This window comes from Lagenorhynchus albirostris, chromosome 17 (genome assembly GCF_949774975.1).
Source record: "Lagenorhynchus albirostris chromosome 17, mLagAlb1.1, whole genome shotgun sequence".
Classification (NCBI taxonomy): Eukaryota; Metazoa; Chordata; class Mammalia; order Artiodactyla; family Delphinidae; genus Lagenorhynchus; species Lagenorhynchus albirostris.
This window is the reverse complement of record NC_083111.1, coordinates 9,070,014-9,090,495: the sequence shown is the minus strand read 5'-3', so window position 1 is coordinate 9,090,495 and position 20,482 is coordinate 9,070,014. Positions and strand designations below refer to the sequence as shown.

Here is a 20,482-nt window from a genome sequence, read left to right as displayed (position 1 = left end):
TGAGAGATACTGTCTTCTTTTCAGCTTTGATGAGGTATAATTGACAAAACTGTAATATACTTAAAGTTTACAACATGATGATTTGATATATGTATACATCGTGAAAGGATGCCCACCATGGAGTTATTAACACATTCATTACAGAGACTGTCTTGTTAACCTGCCCAAGGACTGGAATCCTCTCTGAACCAGAGCACTGTAGCTAGAACCCTATTCTGTGCGGCCTGACCTTCCCATGTGTGGGGCTGGCTTAGGTCTCCACCCTGTTGGACCCAACTTTTTGACCGTACGTCTGTCCCCTTGGCCGTATTTTGCATTTGTGTTCACTCTATGGTGCATCTATCTTCCAAGTCTCTGTGGCCTCCCTGATGGCTTGTCCAGGAGTCCATAAACTCAAGCTCTTGCTCTAATGTGGTATAGTGGAGGTTTACTCCATCTCCCTATATCTTTTATTCTTTTTAAGGATTTTTTGATGTGGACCATTTTTAAAGTCTTTATTGAATTTGTTACAATATTGCATCTGTTTTACGTCTTGGCTTTTTGGCCCCGAGGCATGTGGGATCCTAGCTCCCCGATCAGGGATCTAACCCACACCCCCTGCATTGGAAGGGGAAGTCCTAACCACTGGACTGCCAGGGAAGTCCCCATCTCCCTATATCTTGACCTTCAAAATTACTAAAAATCCATCTGATTATGCTAAAGAGATGCAGGACCTCCATTTGTTAAACATAAATATTTGTAAGTTGGATGAAGGTGGTCAAAAGGTACAAACTTCTAGTTATAAGATAAATATAATAAATACTAAGGGTGTAATAACAACATGATTAATATAATTAACACTGCTGTATGTTTTATATGAAAGTTAAGAGAATAAATTCTAAGAGTTCTCATCACAAGGAAAACTATTTTTTTCTTTTCTTTTGTTTCTACATGCGATGATGGATGTTCACTAAACTTATTCTGGTAATCATTTCATGATGTATGTAAGTCAAATCATTATGCTGTACACCTTAAACTTATACAGTACTGTATGTCAATTATATCTCAATAAAACTGGAAGAAAAAAATTGTAAATGTACCAAGCATCTCACTAAATTCTGAACATAATCCTAACACTTCATCAAATTTGAGAAGCTTGTAGTTTTGAAATCCATTTTGAAAAATGAGTTGCTGGGCCAAGAGAATTTACTTAATAAATAAACTCAGCAATCATTTAAAAAATATTTCTATTATTTTATTTTTGGCCACGAGGCACGGCTTGCAGGATCTTAGTTCCCCAACCGGGGATCAAACCTGGGCCCCTGGCAGTGAAGGCACTGAGTTCTAACCACTGGACAGCCAGGGAGTTCCCTCAACAATCACTTTTTATATTAGCTGCTATGTGCAAGGCATTTTCTAGGCTCTAGCGTTGTATCTGGGAACATAGAGATTCTGACTGCAGAGATTTTGTATTCTAGTAGAAAGGTTAGGTAGTAAGTTTGTAGCTATTTGGCAGAGTTATGGGGACATGCTTCAGGCCCTAAATCTAAGCTGTGGTGAGGATAGCTGCAACTCACCAGATTGTTGCCAAAAGAAATTTATACTCTCTGAGAACCAGTAGATTCTTCATGGCTTATTGGACCAGTCCTATGACTCCTTTGAAATATTGACTGTGACCACGGGATCATCCTTACTTGGGTCTCATGTATTTCTCCATCCTTGACTCTCACAAATTTCTCCTGTCCCTCCACCCTTGTATGGTCAGGCCACCCAAGATGGCTGTTCTCTTGCTCTCTGTACATCCCCTGCTGGACCAGTCCCTGCTTCACCTACACCTTACCCACACGACTGACCTTCCCTCTTAATCATAGAGCCTAATCAGTAAATGCCTGTGTACTTGCCCCCGACCCCTGGTAGTAATTGTTCTAATCTTTATATCAGAATGTCTCCACTATGTTAGTTTGTCAAAGGGGTGGTGAGGGGCGTGCTTTTCTGCTGTTTTCCCTGGTAACCAATGAGTCAACCTGATAGTGGGGTATTGCTTCAGGTCCCTTTCTGCTTCAGACGTGTAAGATCCCCCATTCATTAAACCATTGATGTCTCTGTTGCTGACTCTGGGCTCTTTCTTCTGTCTTGAGCCTGGGCCTCAAGGGGTCAAGTGGTTGTATAAAGAGCTATTTTGAGATTTTCCATGTAAAATGCTGAACCCACATCTGGGGAGTTCATTTTCTTTTCAAAAACTAATGCTTAGGATTTTCGATGTACATTTCTCCTGCCAATCAACATATACAGCCCAGGCTGGCCTTTGTGAGCCCGACAGACATCCCATTTGCAGTTTGCAACCTAATATCAGAAGAAGTAGTGCTAGCAACAGCTCCTCTGAAAAAGCCTGGCAATATTTATACATGTTAATACTATTTTTCAGTACTTTTTGCCTCCCCTCCACACTTCCTTGAATTAAAAACGTTCTTTTTAGTAAATCTGACAAGGTACTAACAAGCCCACAAGTTCATTTCAGCAGTAGACGGTTCACACACAAGATGTTGACTTTTTTTTTATGGTTATTTTTTATTTTATTTTTTTAACATCTTTATTGGAGTATAATTGCTTTACAATGGTGTGTTAGTTTCTGGTGTATAACAAAGTGAATCAGCTATATGTATACACATATCCCCATATCTCCTCCCTCTTGCGTCTCCCTCCCACCCTCCCTATCCCAATCCTCTAGGTGGTCACAAAGCTCCGAGCTGATCTCCCTGTGCTATGCGGCTGCTTCCCACTAGCTATCTATTTTATGTTTGGTAGTGTATATATGTCCATGCCACCCTCTCATTTTGTCCCAGCTTACCCTTCCCCCTCCCCGTGTCCTCAAGTCCGATCTCTATGTTGACATGTTTTTACGATTACATGTTCCAAATATCCTGATCTCACAAAAGTGTTCACAGAGACTGATAGATTTTAAAAAAGGAAATAAATGAAACATATATAAATAGGCTTTTTCATTAGAATGAATGATGAAAAGTATTGACCCTACCTAGCAGTACTCTTGCTTTTGTGAGCTTTTTATTTCATTGTCTTTGACCTGAAATCACAGTCTTTATAGGAAATGGCTAAAGAGGCTGAAAGGTAACTAAGAAGATGGGTGGCTGGAAATAAATGTTTCCTCAAGCATTTATTACCCTTCAGAAATGTCCATCAGCTGAAATGTTACGCCCACAGAACCACTTAAGCAGTGCAGAGGAGAGAAGCGGGTAGTTATTAATTTTTAAGGCTGGTGGACAGCTTTCAGTCCAAGAAAGGCTTAACTTTGCAGTTTGAATAAGGCAGAGATTTTCATTAGTTAGAATAGAAATCGAAATGATAAATGATATATTGTCTGCCAAAATACTGTGACATTACATTATCTACTTGCAGTTACCTTTCAGAAGAAGCTTTCCAGAAGCATACTTAGATAAATTGGAAGGCTACCAGTATTATTTTCTTATTTTATGTTTAAAGTCTGGAAACACAATTCAAAGGACACGTCTTCTCGACTGGGGGTTGGTAAGGGCAGTTCATTGTTGCACCCGAAACCTAAGTGTTGGCACAAATTGTACTAGAGTATGAGATCATTGCAATTGGTTTCAGACATTTCTTTTTGCTCACATCTGCCTTCTGAAGACTCTAGGACAATTTAATTAAAATTGCACTTTGATTCCTACTGCTTTCAATAAAAAATATGAAATTACCCTCACTTGAGAACTCTCAGACTAAAAGGTTTCTGATTGCTTTCTACTGTTGACTTGCTCCCCGCCGATTATCATGTCAGGTTGGTCTACGGCATGTTTACTTTGTTTTGAGCACCCAAAATCCTTTTGGCTCTAAGTATTATTTGAATTGATGGTAACAATTTATACTTTATACTTTATACTACTTTATACAGATGTCTCTTGGTAACTTAATGTAGGGCCCTAATAACAAACAGTACAATTAAACCATGAATAGAATAGGCTGCTAGCAGGTGCTTCAATGCTGGTTTGATGGGCATTAAAATAGCTGATTCAGAGGTTTCTATAGAGAAACTTAAACTAGTTAAAGACTCTAAAATCACTAAAACTACGATATCTGCCAGGAGGAATCTGATCCATGTACAATGACATTATTTCTCTCAAAAAGGCTGCTAGAAGGTCAAAAATCTTTTACCCAATTTAGATGAGCCTTTTATTTTGCATGACATTTTGCATTTCCAAGTTTTGCTTGAAATCACAGGCTTCAAGGAAAAGCCCTTTATATATTTATTCTGCTAGATAAAAGAAGATTATTGATTAATCTACCTGTCCTCACACAATAAGGTGGGGACGAAGCCTTAGAATCATTTGAGAACCTCTACTCAGTTCGGTGAGGAGAAGAAACAGGATCATTTTGGTACCTACTCAAAAGTATTTTATAAGGTATTCAGCTGGCATTTATCAATCAGTGTATCATTTGGGGGGAAGTATTTATTCAGCACCAATTCCAATAATTTTTTTAAGCTTTCAATTCCAGTTGAAATTGTCCTTGCTCAACCGGTTGTTTTTTGGCTGTCAGGCTGTCTTAGCTGTGAGTTGGAAGCATGTTGCTGATTTTCTGTACACTAACTTTGTCAAATTGTGGAACTACTAATGGAACACCTGAAAAGGTACTTTTTGAAGTTGACCTCATAGTCAAAAGTATTGTCATTACAACAGCACTTTCGAAATGTCAGAAACTTTCTAGCTCATCTAGCATTAAAAAACAAAACAAAACAAAACAAAGCCCCAAGCAAGCACAAAAGAGATGATGTGGTACGTTTGCGTGTTTTCACTGCCTAATGAGTTTAATCTCAAGGTCTAATATCTCTTCCGGTTGGTTAAATAAATCCTCATTGTTAACTGGATTCCAGTTCATACACGATGCACTGTACCTATTTGGTGGCAAGCAATCATCAGACCCTTTTGGAGTTGTGTTCTAGAAAGAAGTTGTAATGGCTAGCTAGACACTTATCCTCATTTTTGTTAAGAGTCAACTTTGCAACCCAGAGAGTATCTGCAGCGGTATAACCAAATCCCTGGGATGGTTGGGTATGATTTGTTTATCTAATAATTTATTATTAGTTTTAAATTAAATTTTTCTTCGGTATTACATGAACCCATAATGGAGTGGTGCCAAAAAGTGCCTTAGACATTAGCAGGCACCCCATAAATGCCACTCGTTAACCTACGTTGCTAAATCTCTACCCACATAACTTGGGGTAATATGTCTTTTTTTTTTTTTTTTTTTAGTGTTCTGCTAAAATGTGACCACTTAGCTTTTTATCATTCCATTAATTCTTTTTCAGCATCTCTCTCTCTCTTTTTTTACATCTTGCATTGAAGGTTGTCATTGTTCGTTTTCTCAGAGTATTTTATGTAGTTTATGTATGTGTTGTTCTTGGTAGACTGTGTTATTGTATTGATGTTATCGCTATTAGTCAGATTTCAAAATTCTGTAGCCAGCATACTTACAATTAGTGGTGGATAAAACAACCCCAATTTTCTACTCAGAGAAACGTTTAGGTCTCTGATGAAAAGTTACTAAAATGAAACAACAGCCATCTATCTGTAGGTGTCCCTGTCTCTGAGCATCCTCCCACATGACTTGGATTGAGAGTTTCAATACTTAGCGCCATCTTGTGTGTGTGCAGTATAGTTGGTAAATGTTTGATTGTAACTTTACTATGCTGATTTTAATCATTTAAAATTCCAAATATAAAAGATTTCACGGTCCTGTAATGATTAGTTTTGGAAGCTATATCTCAGATAAAATAAACCCACAGGTAGGTAGAATAATACTTACAGGTGTCCTCTTCTTCCACGAAAATACTGATCACATAACAGGCATACACAAAACCAACCAACTGCAAAGGAGAAAAAAATATCTTAAAAATCTAGGACAGATGTCCATAATTAAAAAGCCCATGTAACCAATAGATAAAGAATACACAGTATTATCGTCTATGAATTTGTAGTAGAAAAAAATCTTAAATGCTATTTAAATGTTTTAAAATAATAGCCGTGATTTTTAAGAACCTTTTCATTTCTACTTAGGTTTAATGGCTTTCTAAAGTAGTACACAGAACTGGGAAAAAAACTGCAGATATTTCACTTAGATTTTGATTTGGGATTTACAGTTCTTATATTGCAAAATCACCACAGATTATTCAGAACATCTATTTCTAAGTTTTGACTATTTGTAGAGCAATTTGTAGCAACTCTCATTATTACTACAACTATTTTAATGTTTAATTACCACAAAGGGAATCAAAATATGTTCATTGTAAATTAAATACCAATCATTTACTTAATTGTGGAAAAGGCTCTGAGCATGTAAATTCTATTTGAATACGAAATTGTTTTGTTAATTATCCACTGCCAGCCACCAACACCACATATAGTGTTCTTCTTACTTGACTGTTCCCCCTTTGTTTCCGCATCCCCTCCCTTCCCTAATTAGTAACTATTTGAACCTGTCCTTTGGCACTCAGGGAATGTTTAAGAGACTGAAACCTTTTTCCTACTAAGAAACAGGGATACAAAAAGGCTTTTGTACCCTAGGGGGCCTCACAGGGTCCTGCTTGGTTTCAAGGGCAGGGATGTGTATGTGCGCCCATAGTCCGGGGCAAGGCCTTCTGAAGAGAGCTGGCTGTGCAGTTCGGGAGCAGGACCCTACCCAAGACAACAATATTCCTTTGACTTCTTCTGCGGCCACATCATACAGGGAGGCTCCTGTTGCCTCATGGGATATTGCTAGTACTTTAGTAACACATGAAGTCCTAGCGTGCAGTCCTGGTGAGGCTGCCAGAGTCAAGCCACATGTTAGATATTGTTAAAGGCTGGTTTTTCTTAGGTTTTTAGAAAATAGATAGACAGACAGAAAGAAATAGGAGTAATATTTTCTCCTTATGCTCCCATGGATTATCTTGTTCATTCCTTTTAATACATGGGTTCTACTTTGGATTCCTTTATGCACCTCATTAGATGAATATGACCTACTGACTTCATTAGATGACCTCATTAGATGAATATGACCTCTAATGACCTCATTAGATGAATATGACCTACTGAGAATTGACTTTGAAGATGACCCTTTTGCTTAAAGAGCAGTGCAATGAGTTCAGCTGACATGAGTCCTAGTGACGGAAACAGGCAGATCAGATATCTTTTGAACCCTAAAGAGGTAGACCAAGGGATGGCCAAACAAATTAAGAGTTTCTTTGTATGCAGTGTGACTAGGATGGCAGATACTTTGGGTCTCTTCTACTCACTTTGCAAGGAGAAGCGTAGTAGAAGAATGGATGAATCATGTTACAGTAGAAAAATGTCTGAACTAGTTTTGTTACTTTTGTTACAGACCAACATTTAGATACTGCATTGTTTATCTTGGATGTTGCTTATTGAATAGTTAGGCCACAGGTGCTTGATAGCTTACGTAGTTCAATAATTTTTCCCCTACAGCAAACTCAGCTAAGTTAGATCTCACAAATCATTATTTTTCCATCTAAGTAGGTGAAAGATAAGCAAACTGTTTTGATCGAGTGCTGTAGAACTTTTCTAGTATAAAGCCAAGGCCTTCATGATAGCTCTCAATATTATAACAAATGAATTAATTAAAATATATCCTTTTACTTTTGCTTTATTGACTGGCATACTAATAAAATATTTATTCCCCAAATTACTTTTGCTATCATGATTAACCAAATGACTGTTTAATTAATAATGTTATTCTCATGAGAACATGTCTAGACATCATGTTAATCACTTATCTGTAGAAGCTGACTGTTGTATAGTTCTTGGTTTCCCAGAACATGAGTTGAAATAGTCCCTGTGGCTTTCTGCTTATCTCCAAGAAATGGAATAAAATGCATTCTTGCCAATAGTGAAGACACATGAAATAAATAATATCAGGATAATAATCCTGATAATTTCTGCTTTAAATAAAGTTTTGAGTCATTCGTTTTAAAGACACCTCTTTTCTCTTCCATTAAAAACATCCATCTCTATAGTTGTAACAGTTGAATGATTTTCTCCTCCATATTGTAAATTCTGACTGCGTAAATTCAACCTTTTTCAATATATTAAATGGATGTAAATGGCATAAGACTAGATTCCAACACCATTTTTTTTTTTTTTGGTACGCGGGCCTCTCACTGTTGTGGCCTCTCCCGTTGCAGAGCACAGGCTCTGGACGCGCAGGCTCAGCGGCCATGGCTCCCGGGCCCAGGTGCTCCGCGGCATGTGGGATCTTCCCGGACCGGGGCACGAACCCGTGTCCCCTGCATCGGCAGGCGGACTCTCAACCACTGTGCCACCATGGAAGCCCGAGTTACTTTTTTTTTAATTGGAGTATAATTGCTTTACAATGTTGTGTTTCTGCTGTACAATGAAGTGAATTAGCTATATGTATACATATAGCCCCTCCCTCTTAGGCCTCCCCCTCCCCCAATCCCACCTATCTTAAAGCATTCGTCTAAGTAAAAAAAAAAAAGACAAACAATAGAAAAATGAGCAAAGAACGTAAATATCTAAGCTATACAGAAAGAAAGAAAACTAATAAACTGTGGAATGATGTCATACATCAGTCATAAATTAAATGCACATTAAGAGTACAAGAAAACTATGTTATGACCAAATTTGCAACATTTTTTTTTTGTGGGTGTGTATTAGCAAAGGTGGTCAGATAGATATTCTCATATACTATGTTTGGAAGAAAAAGTTGGTAAAAAGCATTATACTCTTTCACCCAGTAATTTTACCTCTAAAAACCCATCACAGAAATATTTAAAGAATCTCTATAGTGTCTCAGCACTTTGTTCTTATATCTCCAATGGCGGTTCCCAGCATTGCTTTGTATCATAGCTATGTGTGCACTTCCCAGTAGACCCTTGAAGGCAGGAACCCTCGGAGAGAGCTGATAGCATGGCCACATCCTCTGAGAGTCCTGACCTGGTCCCTTCAGGAAGAGGATCTGCTCCTTCCCTTACTTTGGCCTCATGTACCACGGTGGAGGCACGTTTCACATGATTAGACAATCTGTTTGTATGTCTGTCTCCACCACCAGGCTCTGGAGAGAACTTTCTGTCAACTCAACTTTGCATTTCGGACACATTGCCTGGTACAAAGATGGTACTCATTAAATGTTTATGAATGAATAAATGATGAGAAGCGCTGTATTGCAAAGCAAAGTGGGGGCAGGGAAACCAGTATGGCTGAAATAAGGTGGGTGAATTCCAGCGTGTTAGCAACGCTGAAATTCCCACAGGGTTCCCGGGTCACTCAGCCAACGTAAAAGCCGGCTCTGCTCACCACAGCAGTAGCTTTCGTCTTGATAAGTTCCATAGATTTTTGCTGTTTTGCTTTGATACCATCTGGGTCATGTAATAAACACGAGAACAAGCCAATGATTGTACCATGTTAGACAGATGGCTGTATCGTAAACATGTAGAAAGAAAAGGGATTTTAGGGATCTTAGTCTATTCCCACTTATGAATTAACTATTGGTTGATTTTACATGAAACCAAACATTTGAAGTACATTAAAAGTAGCTACAGGCATTCCTGAATACATGCTGCTTCCTTCACTGCGGAGAGGAGAAATGAGATGATGGAATAAGAATTTTCTAGCCACTTTTCTGAAGTGATGAGTGGTTTTCATAAGGAATGCTCCAACCCTCACTGCAAGTCTGAATGCAGCCTGCCCTCTTGTCATGTCAGGATGACAGACGACAGAATGTCCAGGCACATGACACATGGTTACTAACTTGGGAACCTTCTGACTCCCTCTTTTAGAAGGGGGGTGGGCTCAGCTTTGTGCAATGGCTCACCCTCTGTATTGGATGGGACGGCAGGCATATCCTTCCTTCCTAGGGAGATATTTAAGATCCCACATGCCGCGGAGCGGCTGGGCCCGTGAGCCATGGCCGCTGAGCCTGCGCGTCCGGAGCCTGTGCTCCGCAACGGGAGAGGCCACAACAGTGAGAGGCCCGCGTACCGCAAAAAAACCAAAACCAAACCAAAACAAAAAAACTCTGAGACTGAAGAACAGGCTGCAGGTGGACAGTCTCATCGCACAGAGCTGTGTGGACACGTTTCTTTCTCTGTGGCTTCCAGGAGGGCTTCTTCGTGCAACTGTCACCCACGTCCACCTGTTTTCTTCTGTGTGCCCAGCAGAACAAAGTCTGGGAACTTAGGATCCTCAGGGGAGGAGGTCCCCGGAGGGACTGGCTTCTTATTATTATGACTCTAGAGACAGTATCCTCGGAATCCCAGTAATTCCTAACCTATTTGTTTTTTAATCAAACTGCTCATACTTACCCTTCAGGAATCCAGACTGTGTTATGTCTGTTTATGGAAGTGTCCTAGGCCAAGTGAAGCCTGAAATGATCTGCAGACATTTGGTTCACTCTCCTAAGAGTCCCACTGGCACCCTGGGCTCCAAATGAATCAACGAATATGGAAATAAGTTGTTTTCTCTACGATGACCATAAAAATATACACTGGCAACAGCATCACATTACTTTGGGCTTTGGGGATTTACTGTCCTTCTGTGTATGAGAAGCACTTGTGTAGACAGTCAAAATGGAAAACAAATGGTTTGCTGGCTTCCACCAAGGAAGATAAGCTTTTTAATGACATGCTTTTATGATGCAGACACTCTGCACAAGCCAGCTCAGCAATCTACAGAGGACACACGAGTTACTCTGACTTGCAAAAAGCTTTGTTCTCAGTGCATTTCTGGTGTCAGGTCATTGAGGAATAAGAGCATTGTTCAAACAGGACAAACAGACAGTCAAGCCTATTTAGGTAACTCACATCTGGGACCTTTCTAAGTGTCCACGGCCAAGCTTGATGATTCTTCAGTGGCATCATGTAAATAGTGTGGTAGGGTCATAGTACCTGAGTGTTACGAGGTAATGTGAAGAAAAATGTTTCTATTAAGGAAAATGTCTTCTAGTTTTTACCCATTTTACAATCTTAAACATAAAGCTAAAAGTCAATTTGTAAATGTGTGAGATGCACATAAATGTAGCTTGGAGCTAAAGAGTTGCTCTTGTGATGGTGTCGGAATGTGGTGGGTAGGGTCTTGGGTGAGCATATATGGGAACTTACTCCAGGTCACATCGAGCTCTGCCCCCTCCATACCTGACCCTCTACATGGAGTCAGGTCCAGGGAACTGGAGTAAAAGCTGGGCTTGGGCAGAAGCCCACTCAGACCCACCTCAACTTGTCTGTTCCATCTTCTGTCCCTCTTTCCATCTTGAGCTGTTGACTTCACTCTCTGGCAACTCAGACCTCTAGTTCTGATGACTCATTTTGAATCTGTTCTTTGGCTTACTAGAGCATGTTGACTCTTCTTGTGCCTCTCAGGGTCAAGGGTGGGCACCCTCAGTGTCTCAGGAGGGACATTCCTGCCAATACGCTCTCAAATCCAGCTTGCCACTGGACCACACAACCCGACAGTGGGACGTCCATCTCCAAATCTTACGTATTGAGAACGGAGATCCCCAGAGCACTCACTGAAAGGCAGTGGATGGCAGACTGGCCGTGCTCTGAGCCCCATTTTAGGTAGCCAGGCACTGCCCCAGGGCAGACAGATCTGTGTGTCTGTCTACTGCCACCCACTTCCCACTGAGGAGCTGGCTCAGTCAGCAAGGGAGTCGTTGAGAGGATATTAACAAACGGCAATGTCTGGAGCCCTGTCGATTGTGGACACTGCTCCCGCCATCCAGGGACAGTCATGCAACCTCCGTAGACTTCTCAGCCCCTGGCTGCAGATGGAGTTCTATGTAGATATATAGACTTTACAGATCTTAGGAGAACCCAAGAGAAAAACAGGCATTCCTCTGCTTGGACGATCTGCTTGGAATTTAAGGGGAGACATTTTGCAAAATGGAAGTCTACTTGTCCGTAATCAAGTGGGGTTTTCACAGGTTTCTTAATTTGTTTGAGGGATGTATTTGAAAGTCCCACCTAGTGACATGTGGCAGGAGCTGTGATCCGCTTGGCTGAATTAGTACATGGAGTCAATTCCACCTAATGCCCTTCTTGAACAGAGACCGAATGAGACTGTGGTCTAGTTCTGAGAAGGCCCCAGGGTGTCCTTTGTGAGCAACTGGCTGCAGGACCAGTGCACCAGCCTTTGTAACCAATGAACCTTTGAGGGAGCAGAGGCGCAGCCTAGGATCTGCCCGGACTTCACTGTTCTGCAGCAGATCACCCATCCTCCATTCAGGGCCAAGGCGGGGGAGGATCCCATGTCATGGACCGCCTGACCTCTCCCGATGGTCTCTGTGATGAGTACTGCCACCTCGCCTGTGTGCTGTTCCTGCACCCTCCTTGGTTCTGAGCCTCTGTATCTCTTTTCTCATGACTTCTAGAACAACTTCAGCGTCCCCGGGACCAATGGTCTTCTTTGGAGGCATTCAGGGAGTTCCATTTAGTGCTTGAGGAATCCACAAGTGGCAACTCTTGCTTCTGGTGTTCCTCCAGTGTATCCGGTTCTCAGGATGGGTTTCAGCCTTGCTCCTGGAATCCAGTGCTTATCTTACAGTTAATGGTTATGCTGGTTGAGAGCCCAGCTTTGTGGTTGGAGAGATCTCAGTTCAAATACTGCCTTTGCCACTACTATCTGAGCAAACTTTGGCAGGTATTTGACCTCTCTGAGCCTCAGTTTCCTCATATATAAAATGGGGAAAATGATCGTATTAAATACTTCATTGATTATTGTGAGGGTTACTGAGCTAGTGGATGTTTAGTGCTTAGCACAGGGCTTAGCAAGACACTATGGGTCCATTGATTCATTAAGCCCTTATATCTTTAAGACCTAAGTTCTATCATTATCTTCATTCCATGAAGGAGAAAACTGAGGCACAGAGGTTAATCAATTTGTCCCCAAACCACTTAGGTAGGAAGTTACACTCTGACTCTGTAGCCCATGATGCTGACCTCTCTCCTTACTGCTGCTATATATACAGCTCTTCTACAATCCAAAGCTGCATTTACTTGGCAAAGCAGTTACAAACTCCTTTATACTATAATCTCAAGATTTTTCTTTTTTAAAAATTAATTAATTTATTTATTTTTGGCTGTGTTGGGTCTTCGTTGCTGTGTGGGGCCTTTCTCTAGATGCGGTGAGTGGGGGCTACTCTTTGTTGTGGTGCGCAGGCTTCTCATTGCGGTGGCTTCTCTTGTTGCGGAGCACGGGTTCCAGGGCGCGCAGGCTTCAGTAGTTGCAGTGCGCGGGCTCTACAGTGCAGGCTCAGTAGTTGTGGCTCGCAGGCTCTAGAGCGCAGGCTCAGTAGTTGTGGCGCATGGGCTTAGTTGCTCCCAGCATGTGGGATCTTCCCGGACGAGGGATCGAACCTGTGTCCCCTGCATTGGCAGGCAGATTCTTAGCCACTGCGCCACCAGGGAAGTCCCAAGATTTTTTTCATAGTAATCTTACATGGGATTAAGTACTATCCAGGTGTTCATGCACCCCACTGCTCACCACATGCTCTGTTCTTTTAAAATGATGATTTAAGCTTTCCAAAGCATTTAAAAAGCCTGAGAAGTACAAGATTTGAGTCAAAAGCATAAAACAGTTCTAAGATGCTTGTGTCTAATAATCTGGAGTTTTTAGACTTTACTTTTAGTTTTACTAGATACTTTTCCAATACAATGAGCAACAGTCATCATTATTCCTTATAATATGTTGAAATCATTAGAAAGGAGGCGGTTTTCACTAATGTTATCCATTTTCTTATTGCCCAAACTAAGAGCTTTTTCCTAAGATGAAATGGCTTTGGAATGATCCCAGAACTATAAGGCTGTGATATTTCCTTTCAAATTCTAGTGCCTGTCAGGGTCCAGGCAAATTCATTATTATTGGAGTTTAATTGATTGCTAAATGTTTTGTTGAAATTCAGGTGCACCATGTATTTAGATCCAAGCACAGTCTAGCAGTCATTACTGAAAATGCAACAAGGTTAATTCACTATGATCTACTCTTAGAGAGTCTGTGTTGACCTCTAGGAGTTCTATCATTTTTGTTCCTAAGAGTCCTCAAATAATGTGTTTAAGAATCTATTCCATTGTAGGATGGTGGAAGGATGGAGTTTTCTTTATAATTTGTGAAATTCATCTTTCAAGAAATGAGACAGTTGCCCAGGTCCAAGAAGGAAAACTTAAAGAACCACCCAAGCAGGAATCTTGGTTCTTTACCTTTGATAAAAGTGAGTTGCATGATTTATGGAAGCTGGGGACGAGCTCCGGGTTGTATGAGCCACACTAAAGCTGTCGCAATCCAAATATCTCAAACAGAGCCACGTGCTACCAGTGGGGTCAGTGGGACTCTCATAGGAGCAGCTGTTCCCGTGGTGCCAAAGCTGGCTCTCGGCAACCTTTGTTGTCCCCAGTTGGCATTTTCAAGGTAGATATCTCAGGCCCAATTGTCAACCTCCATCAAAATGCAGAATGTTTACATGTAACCACATTCCAAGAAAGGGAATTTGGGAGTTGGAGTGTTAATCAAAAAGGATATTTGGGTTGGGTAAGAGGGGTCGGACTGAAAGAAAAGTAGTTCTAAAACTGTTTTTTCAACTAATTTTTTTGGATTAAAATATTTTACTTCAAGAACCAGTGAAATTTCTAGATGCTTTAAACTGTACCCACAAAAATCCTAAGTAAAAAATAGGCGATATTTTTTGTAGCTGTGGGTGAAAATAAATGGTACCTCTGCTTCTATTTCAGGTGTTTAAAAATGAGAATAGTTGACAATAGCTCTGACTGTTGGTTTCTTGTTCCAGTTGTCGGACTGAAACTGTTTTGCTGTATGGGCATCCCAGGAGAAAGGCATTAAGGGTTGGTTCAGTGGTAGTTAAAGCTGGTCTCCCTACTCTGCCCTGAGAAGTAGAAATTGTGTGGGAAGAAGCTTTGGTGTCACATAAACTCAGCGGGAGAGAATAGTGTTCAATGAGCTTTAAAAATATGGCATCTTAAAAGGGTCCTCGAGGCATCTCCCTCAGCATCACTGACAAAAAGTGTATGTTCCCTACCAGGTTTGATAGCTTTCTACTTTTCCACATGATGGGAGCTGAGCTGCGAGAATGATCTTATTCACTGTAGAGAATTCTAGAGAATATCTGAATGGGCATATATTACACAGCTATTTCTAGGTAATAATCTGATACTTCAAGACAGATGATATCTCCTTATATTTTATGGTGCATGTTTCAATTTCATTAGAAGAAGAGACCTATGCAACCATTTGTGGTGACATTTGAGTATCTACTAGGTACTTAGTGCTAAGTTCTCCAGAATTTAACTTTCACAGCGTATTTGTAAGGTGAGTAGTAGTATCTTTTTTTTGTGGATGAGGAAATGAAGGATCAGAATAACTAGTTTCAGTTTACATAGCTAGTTAGTAGTGGAATCAGGAATCAAGTGTACGTCATTAGTCTACGAAGTCCACATATTTGACATAGTTTAGAATGTCTCCATATTCACTGGGCAAGACCTGAGACAGTGAAGACTTGGGTTTCATTAGAGCTTCTCCACTGAGAAGGCACCGTGCGTGGAAAGTGGCTCATGCTGCCCTCCCAACAGTCCTAGGCTCCCAACCATTCTTGCTCATTGATGGACCAAACCAAGCCCGACCCTGTATCACTTCTTCTCCTTCTCCTTTCTTTGCTCCTCCTCTTGGGTCACAAAGTAGAGCAGAACTATAGTGCTCATGCCTTATAAATATAACAAATGAACTGGGACTTCCCTGGTGGCTCAGTGATTGAGAATCTGCCTGCCAGTGCAGGGGACATGGGTTCGATCCCTGGTCCTGGAAGATCCCAAATGCTGTGGAGCAACTAAGCCCGTGCGCCACGACTACTGAGCCTGCGCTCTAGAGCCCGTGAGCCACAACTACTGAGCCCGTGCGCCACAACTACTGAGCCTGTGCTCTAGAGCCTGCGAACCACAACTACTGAGCCAGTGTGCCACAACTACTGAGCCTGTGCTCTAAAGCCCGTGCTCCTCAGCAAGAGAAGCCACCACGATGAGAAGCCCGCACACCGTGCATCACAACGAAGAGTAGCCCCTGCTCGCCACAACTAGAGAAAGCAGGTGCGCAGCAGCGAAGACCCAATACAACCAAAAAAAAAAGAACAAATGAATTTTAACTTCCTCAGTTTCAACTGTGGCTTCATCTTCCTCCTCAAGCTTACTCCCAGCCTCAGCCTGGACCTCAGCTTCATTTCCAGAACCTGGCAAATTCTGCGTTAATGTCTCGCTCATGATCTTCAGGAATTCCTCTACATAGCATCAAATCCTGACAGCTGTGAGATCCCTCTGAGCCCATCTTGGCAAATCAGTTTATCTTTTCATTCACAGTTTCCCATCTATTCAAATGAGGAGAATACATTAATAGATTGTTCCCACAGACTTTTCCTACAATAAACATCTTTCTTTTTTTTTTTTTTGCGGTACGTGGGCCTCTCACTGTTGTGGCCTCTCCCGTTGCAGAGCACAGGCTCCGGACGCACAGTCTCAGCGGCCATGGCTCACGGGCCCAGCTGCTCCGCGGCATGTGGGATCTTCCCGGACTGGGGCACGAACCCGCGTCCCCTGCATCGGCAGGCGGACTCTCAACCACTGCACCACCAGGGAAGCCCTACAATAAACATTTTTGATCCCATGGAAGTCCCGAATCCAACTCAACACAATCCTTATTCTTGCTTATTACTTTGTTGAGTGTAAGACTGTTAAAGTGAACCGATCAATATATACACAGACACACCTTACTGTATTTTCTTTCTCCATGCATTCCTTCATTCTTTCTTAATGCATCTGAGGGTAAGGAGTCTCTCCTTTTTAAAGGATCACTCCCGTCTCTCTAATGTTTTTTCTTATCTTGATTTTTCAAAGATCTTTCTTTTGCTCTTTTGAGACATTGTCTCCAATATCTCCTTTTCATGGACTCTTTTCCTTCTGCCTTCAAAAATGTTTAGTTCTCCCTTATCTTACAAAAATGTCACTTGATTCTCTCACATCTCACAGCTTCTTCCTTCTACGCATGAACGTCTGAAATGAATGTTGTTATTAGCTGCCTGCTTTCCTCTGCTCTTCATTCCTTCCTTAATTCACTGCCATTTGGCTTCTGGCCCTACTTTTCTGCTGAGATTGCTCTTGTAAAGGTTAGCAGTGTACACTTTTTCAAATCTAATGGCCTTTTTATCCGTCAAAATTCACACAGAATCAGAGTCGACATGAAGCTCCAACTGGACTGTGAATATCAGATTCTGCCAGGCCTCCCCATCTCTATCCCACGTGCCTCTGGACTTGAGCGGCCCCAGCGCCTAGAAGCAATGCTTGCTGTGCTGACAGTGGACCGAAGGCTAGGTCAATGGTGGCGCTTAGCAATGAATTCCTTTCTGACAGCAGCAGCATGGTCCTATGTGGGTGTGATGTTGAACGGCCCTCGTGTTAAAGGGGACAAGCTGGGACAATCCAGGCTTGGCACAAACTTAGGGTAGGAAAAATCTGCTTGGGATCTGGGGGAGGAAGGACTGGCTCCAAAACAAACTTCAGGAGAGAGTCAAAGTCAGCTGGGATCCTGGCTCTAGTCCCTAGGCGAGGTTGTCCCGATTCAAGAGAGGAAAGAGAGCCAGGATCCAGCTTCGGGGTAGTGATACATTCGCCGAGCTCTTGGTTTTAAGGATGGAAAACAAGTGCAGTGCATTTAAGGAGAGTGAAGGAGACTGGAAGCAAAGGCAGCTTCAGATGAAAGGAGATACAGAAACCAGGGACAGAGGCAGCTAGGGTTGAAAGCCACCTTCCTTCCAGTTGAGGAGAGGGAAGCGTGGGGATTCGAGGAAAGAATCCAGCCCAAGAAATTAGGGCAAAATAACCAAGCATGCTGGCTGATGGCACAGTTAGGAATAGAGCAGGAAGGACACGAGTTCCTCTGCATCCATGGCTTCTCTTTCTGCAGTTTCAGTTACCCTCAGTCAACTGTAGTCTGAAAATATTACATGGAAAATTCCAGAAATAAACAATCCATAAGTTTTCAGTTGCTCCCTGTTTTGAGTGGCGTGGTGAAATCTCATGCCATCCCACTTTGACCCGCCCGGGACGTGAATCACCCCTTGTTCAGCAAGTCCTGCCAGTTAGTCATTTAGTAGCTGACTTGGTTATCAGATGACCAGTGTTTGTGTTAAAGTAATCCTTATTCTACTTAGTAATGGCCCCCAAATGCACGAGTAGTGATGTTGGCAGTTTGGATATGCCAAAGACAAGTGGTGAGGTGCTTCCTTTAAGTGAAAAGGTGAAAGTTATTGACTTAAGGAAAGAAAAAAAAGCCATATGCTGAGGTTGCTAAGATCCATTGTAAGAACAAATTGGTGAAATTGTGAAGGAGGAGGAAGGAATTCGTGCTAGTTTCACTGTTGTGCCTCAAACTGCAAAGTTATGGCCACAGTGAGTGATAAGTGCTTAGTTACGATGGAAAAGGCATTACATTTGTACAATAAGGTACTTTGAGAGAGAAACAGGGAGAGGGAGGCTACATTCACAGAAATTTTATTACAATATATTGTTATAAATGTTCTACTTTATTATTGCTGTTGCTAATCTCTTACTGTGCCTAATTTATAAATTAATTATCATAGGTATGTATGTATAGGAAAAAACATGGTACTATATATAAAGGCTTTGGTCTATCTGTGGTTTCAGGCATCCACTAGGGGTCTTGGAATTTATCCCCCGAGGATAAGGGGGGACTACTGTATACAGCCTGATGCTCACACTGGCCCTGGTTACTCATTGAAGGCTATGGAATTACTTCCAGACCCTAACAGTGAGTTGGGAGAGGGCTCCTAATATATTACTAGGCTTGCATCTCACTAAGCTGGGACTTTACAAGGGCTGAGGGCATGCACTGCCTCTCAAACTCAAATGACCATACATATTACCTGGGATCTTGTTAATCTGCAAATTCCAATTTAGTTGATTTGAGGCGGGGCCTGAGATCCTGCATTTCTAGCAAGCTCCCAGGTGGTATTGCTGTTGCTGGTCTATAGGCAGCTCTTTGAACAGCAAGGAGGGCAGGAAGCAACTGTTGTTATGAGCATTTGGGGTAGGACAGAGCCTGTCATTGAAAGAAATCAGCCCCTGATTTCGTCCTTTGGTTTTGGTCCTACTGAAATCTAACCAATGTGGCCGATAGAGTCAAAGCAATGTGAGTACGGATAGCGTGCCACCGTTTAAAAAAATTGGGGGGAGGGAATGCACATGGGTATTCCCTTGTATGCTGTAGTGGGTTGCTAGTTGCCTATTCAATACGCATTGTTCCTTTGTTCTTTATTATTAGAATCCCTAAGTTTGGGAGTGGCAAAGCACCTGGCTTAAAATCTACCTCCTCTGACAAGGCTAGTCAACTAGATGTGATACGCAGCTTTCCAAAAGCTCTTTGAAGGGAGCTGACTGCTGGGAGACACGCCCTTTTGTTACTCCTTCCTCTTGGCTGGAATGTTGACGTGATAGATTTCACTCTAGCCACCATACTGTGATCATGAGGTGATTTTCAGGAAGAAAACTGAATGATCTGAAATCAGAATGATGAGGAAGGAAATATTAAAAGAGCTTGATTCTCTGGTGACCGTGGAGCCACTACTGTAGGCCTGCTGTGCTTGCGTCCACATCCCTCTCAGATGAGAGTCAAGCACGTCTCTATCTTCTACATAACTAATACTCGGGCTTTCTTTTATACGCAGCTAAATTCTATTATAGGCTGGTATTATATGTACGGAATATTTCTGGAAGCTTATCCACAGAATTGATATCAGCTGTTGCCACTGGAGAGGGGAACTGATCCACCCTGGTTTAAGGGCTGGGAGGAAAATTTAAATTTTACAGTATTCCCTTGTATCCTTTTTAGAGTTTTCATTCTTAGATAATAATAACAACTAACAACTGCAAATAAAAGGGGGAAGGGGAGGGGGGACGAACTGGGAGATGAGGATGGACATAGCTACACGACCATGCGTAAAACAGACAGCTAGTGGGAAGCAGCTATAAAGCACAGGAAGCTCAGCTCAGTGCTCTGTGGCGACCTAGATGGGTGGGATGGGGGGGTGGGGAGTGTGGGAGGGAGGTCCAAGAGGGAGGGGATATATGCATACATAGAGCTGATTCACTTCATTGTACAGCAGAAACTGACATAACATTGTAAAGCACTTCTACTCCAATACAAAAAATAAACCATAACAACAAAACACAAACAAAAAAGCCAACAAGTGAAACAGAAACAACAGTAATGTGAGAAACGAATTCTGTGAGTGTTCACGAAAAACATATTTCGAATGTCAGTCTCTGTTTTCACATCCTTTGAGTGATATTTTCTTTTCATTAAAGATGAAAGTGGACCCAGCTGCATTATATGGATTTAATCAGATATTTGTACCTGAATGGAAGTTAGCACGCGTAACTGACTTTCAACCCAAC

General features: G+C 41.7%; 1 protein-coding gene across 1 annotated transcript in view; it reads right to left on the bottom strand.

Moving 5' to 3' along the window:
- Positions 1 to 20,482, bottom strand: part of NKAIN3 (sodium/potassium transporting ATPase interacting 3) — a 506,798-nt gene that overhangs the window by 23,420 nt on the left and 462,896 nt on the right. Inside the window, 1 exon segment of the mRNA XM_060128090.1 lies at positions 5,812 to 5,872. Within this exon segment, the coding sequence (XP_059984073.1) occupies positions 5,812 to 5,872 (61 nt within the window).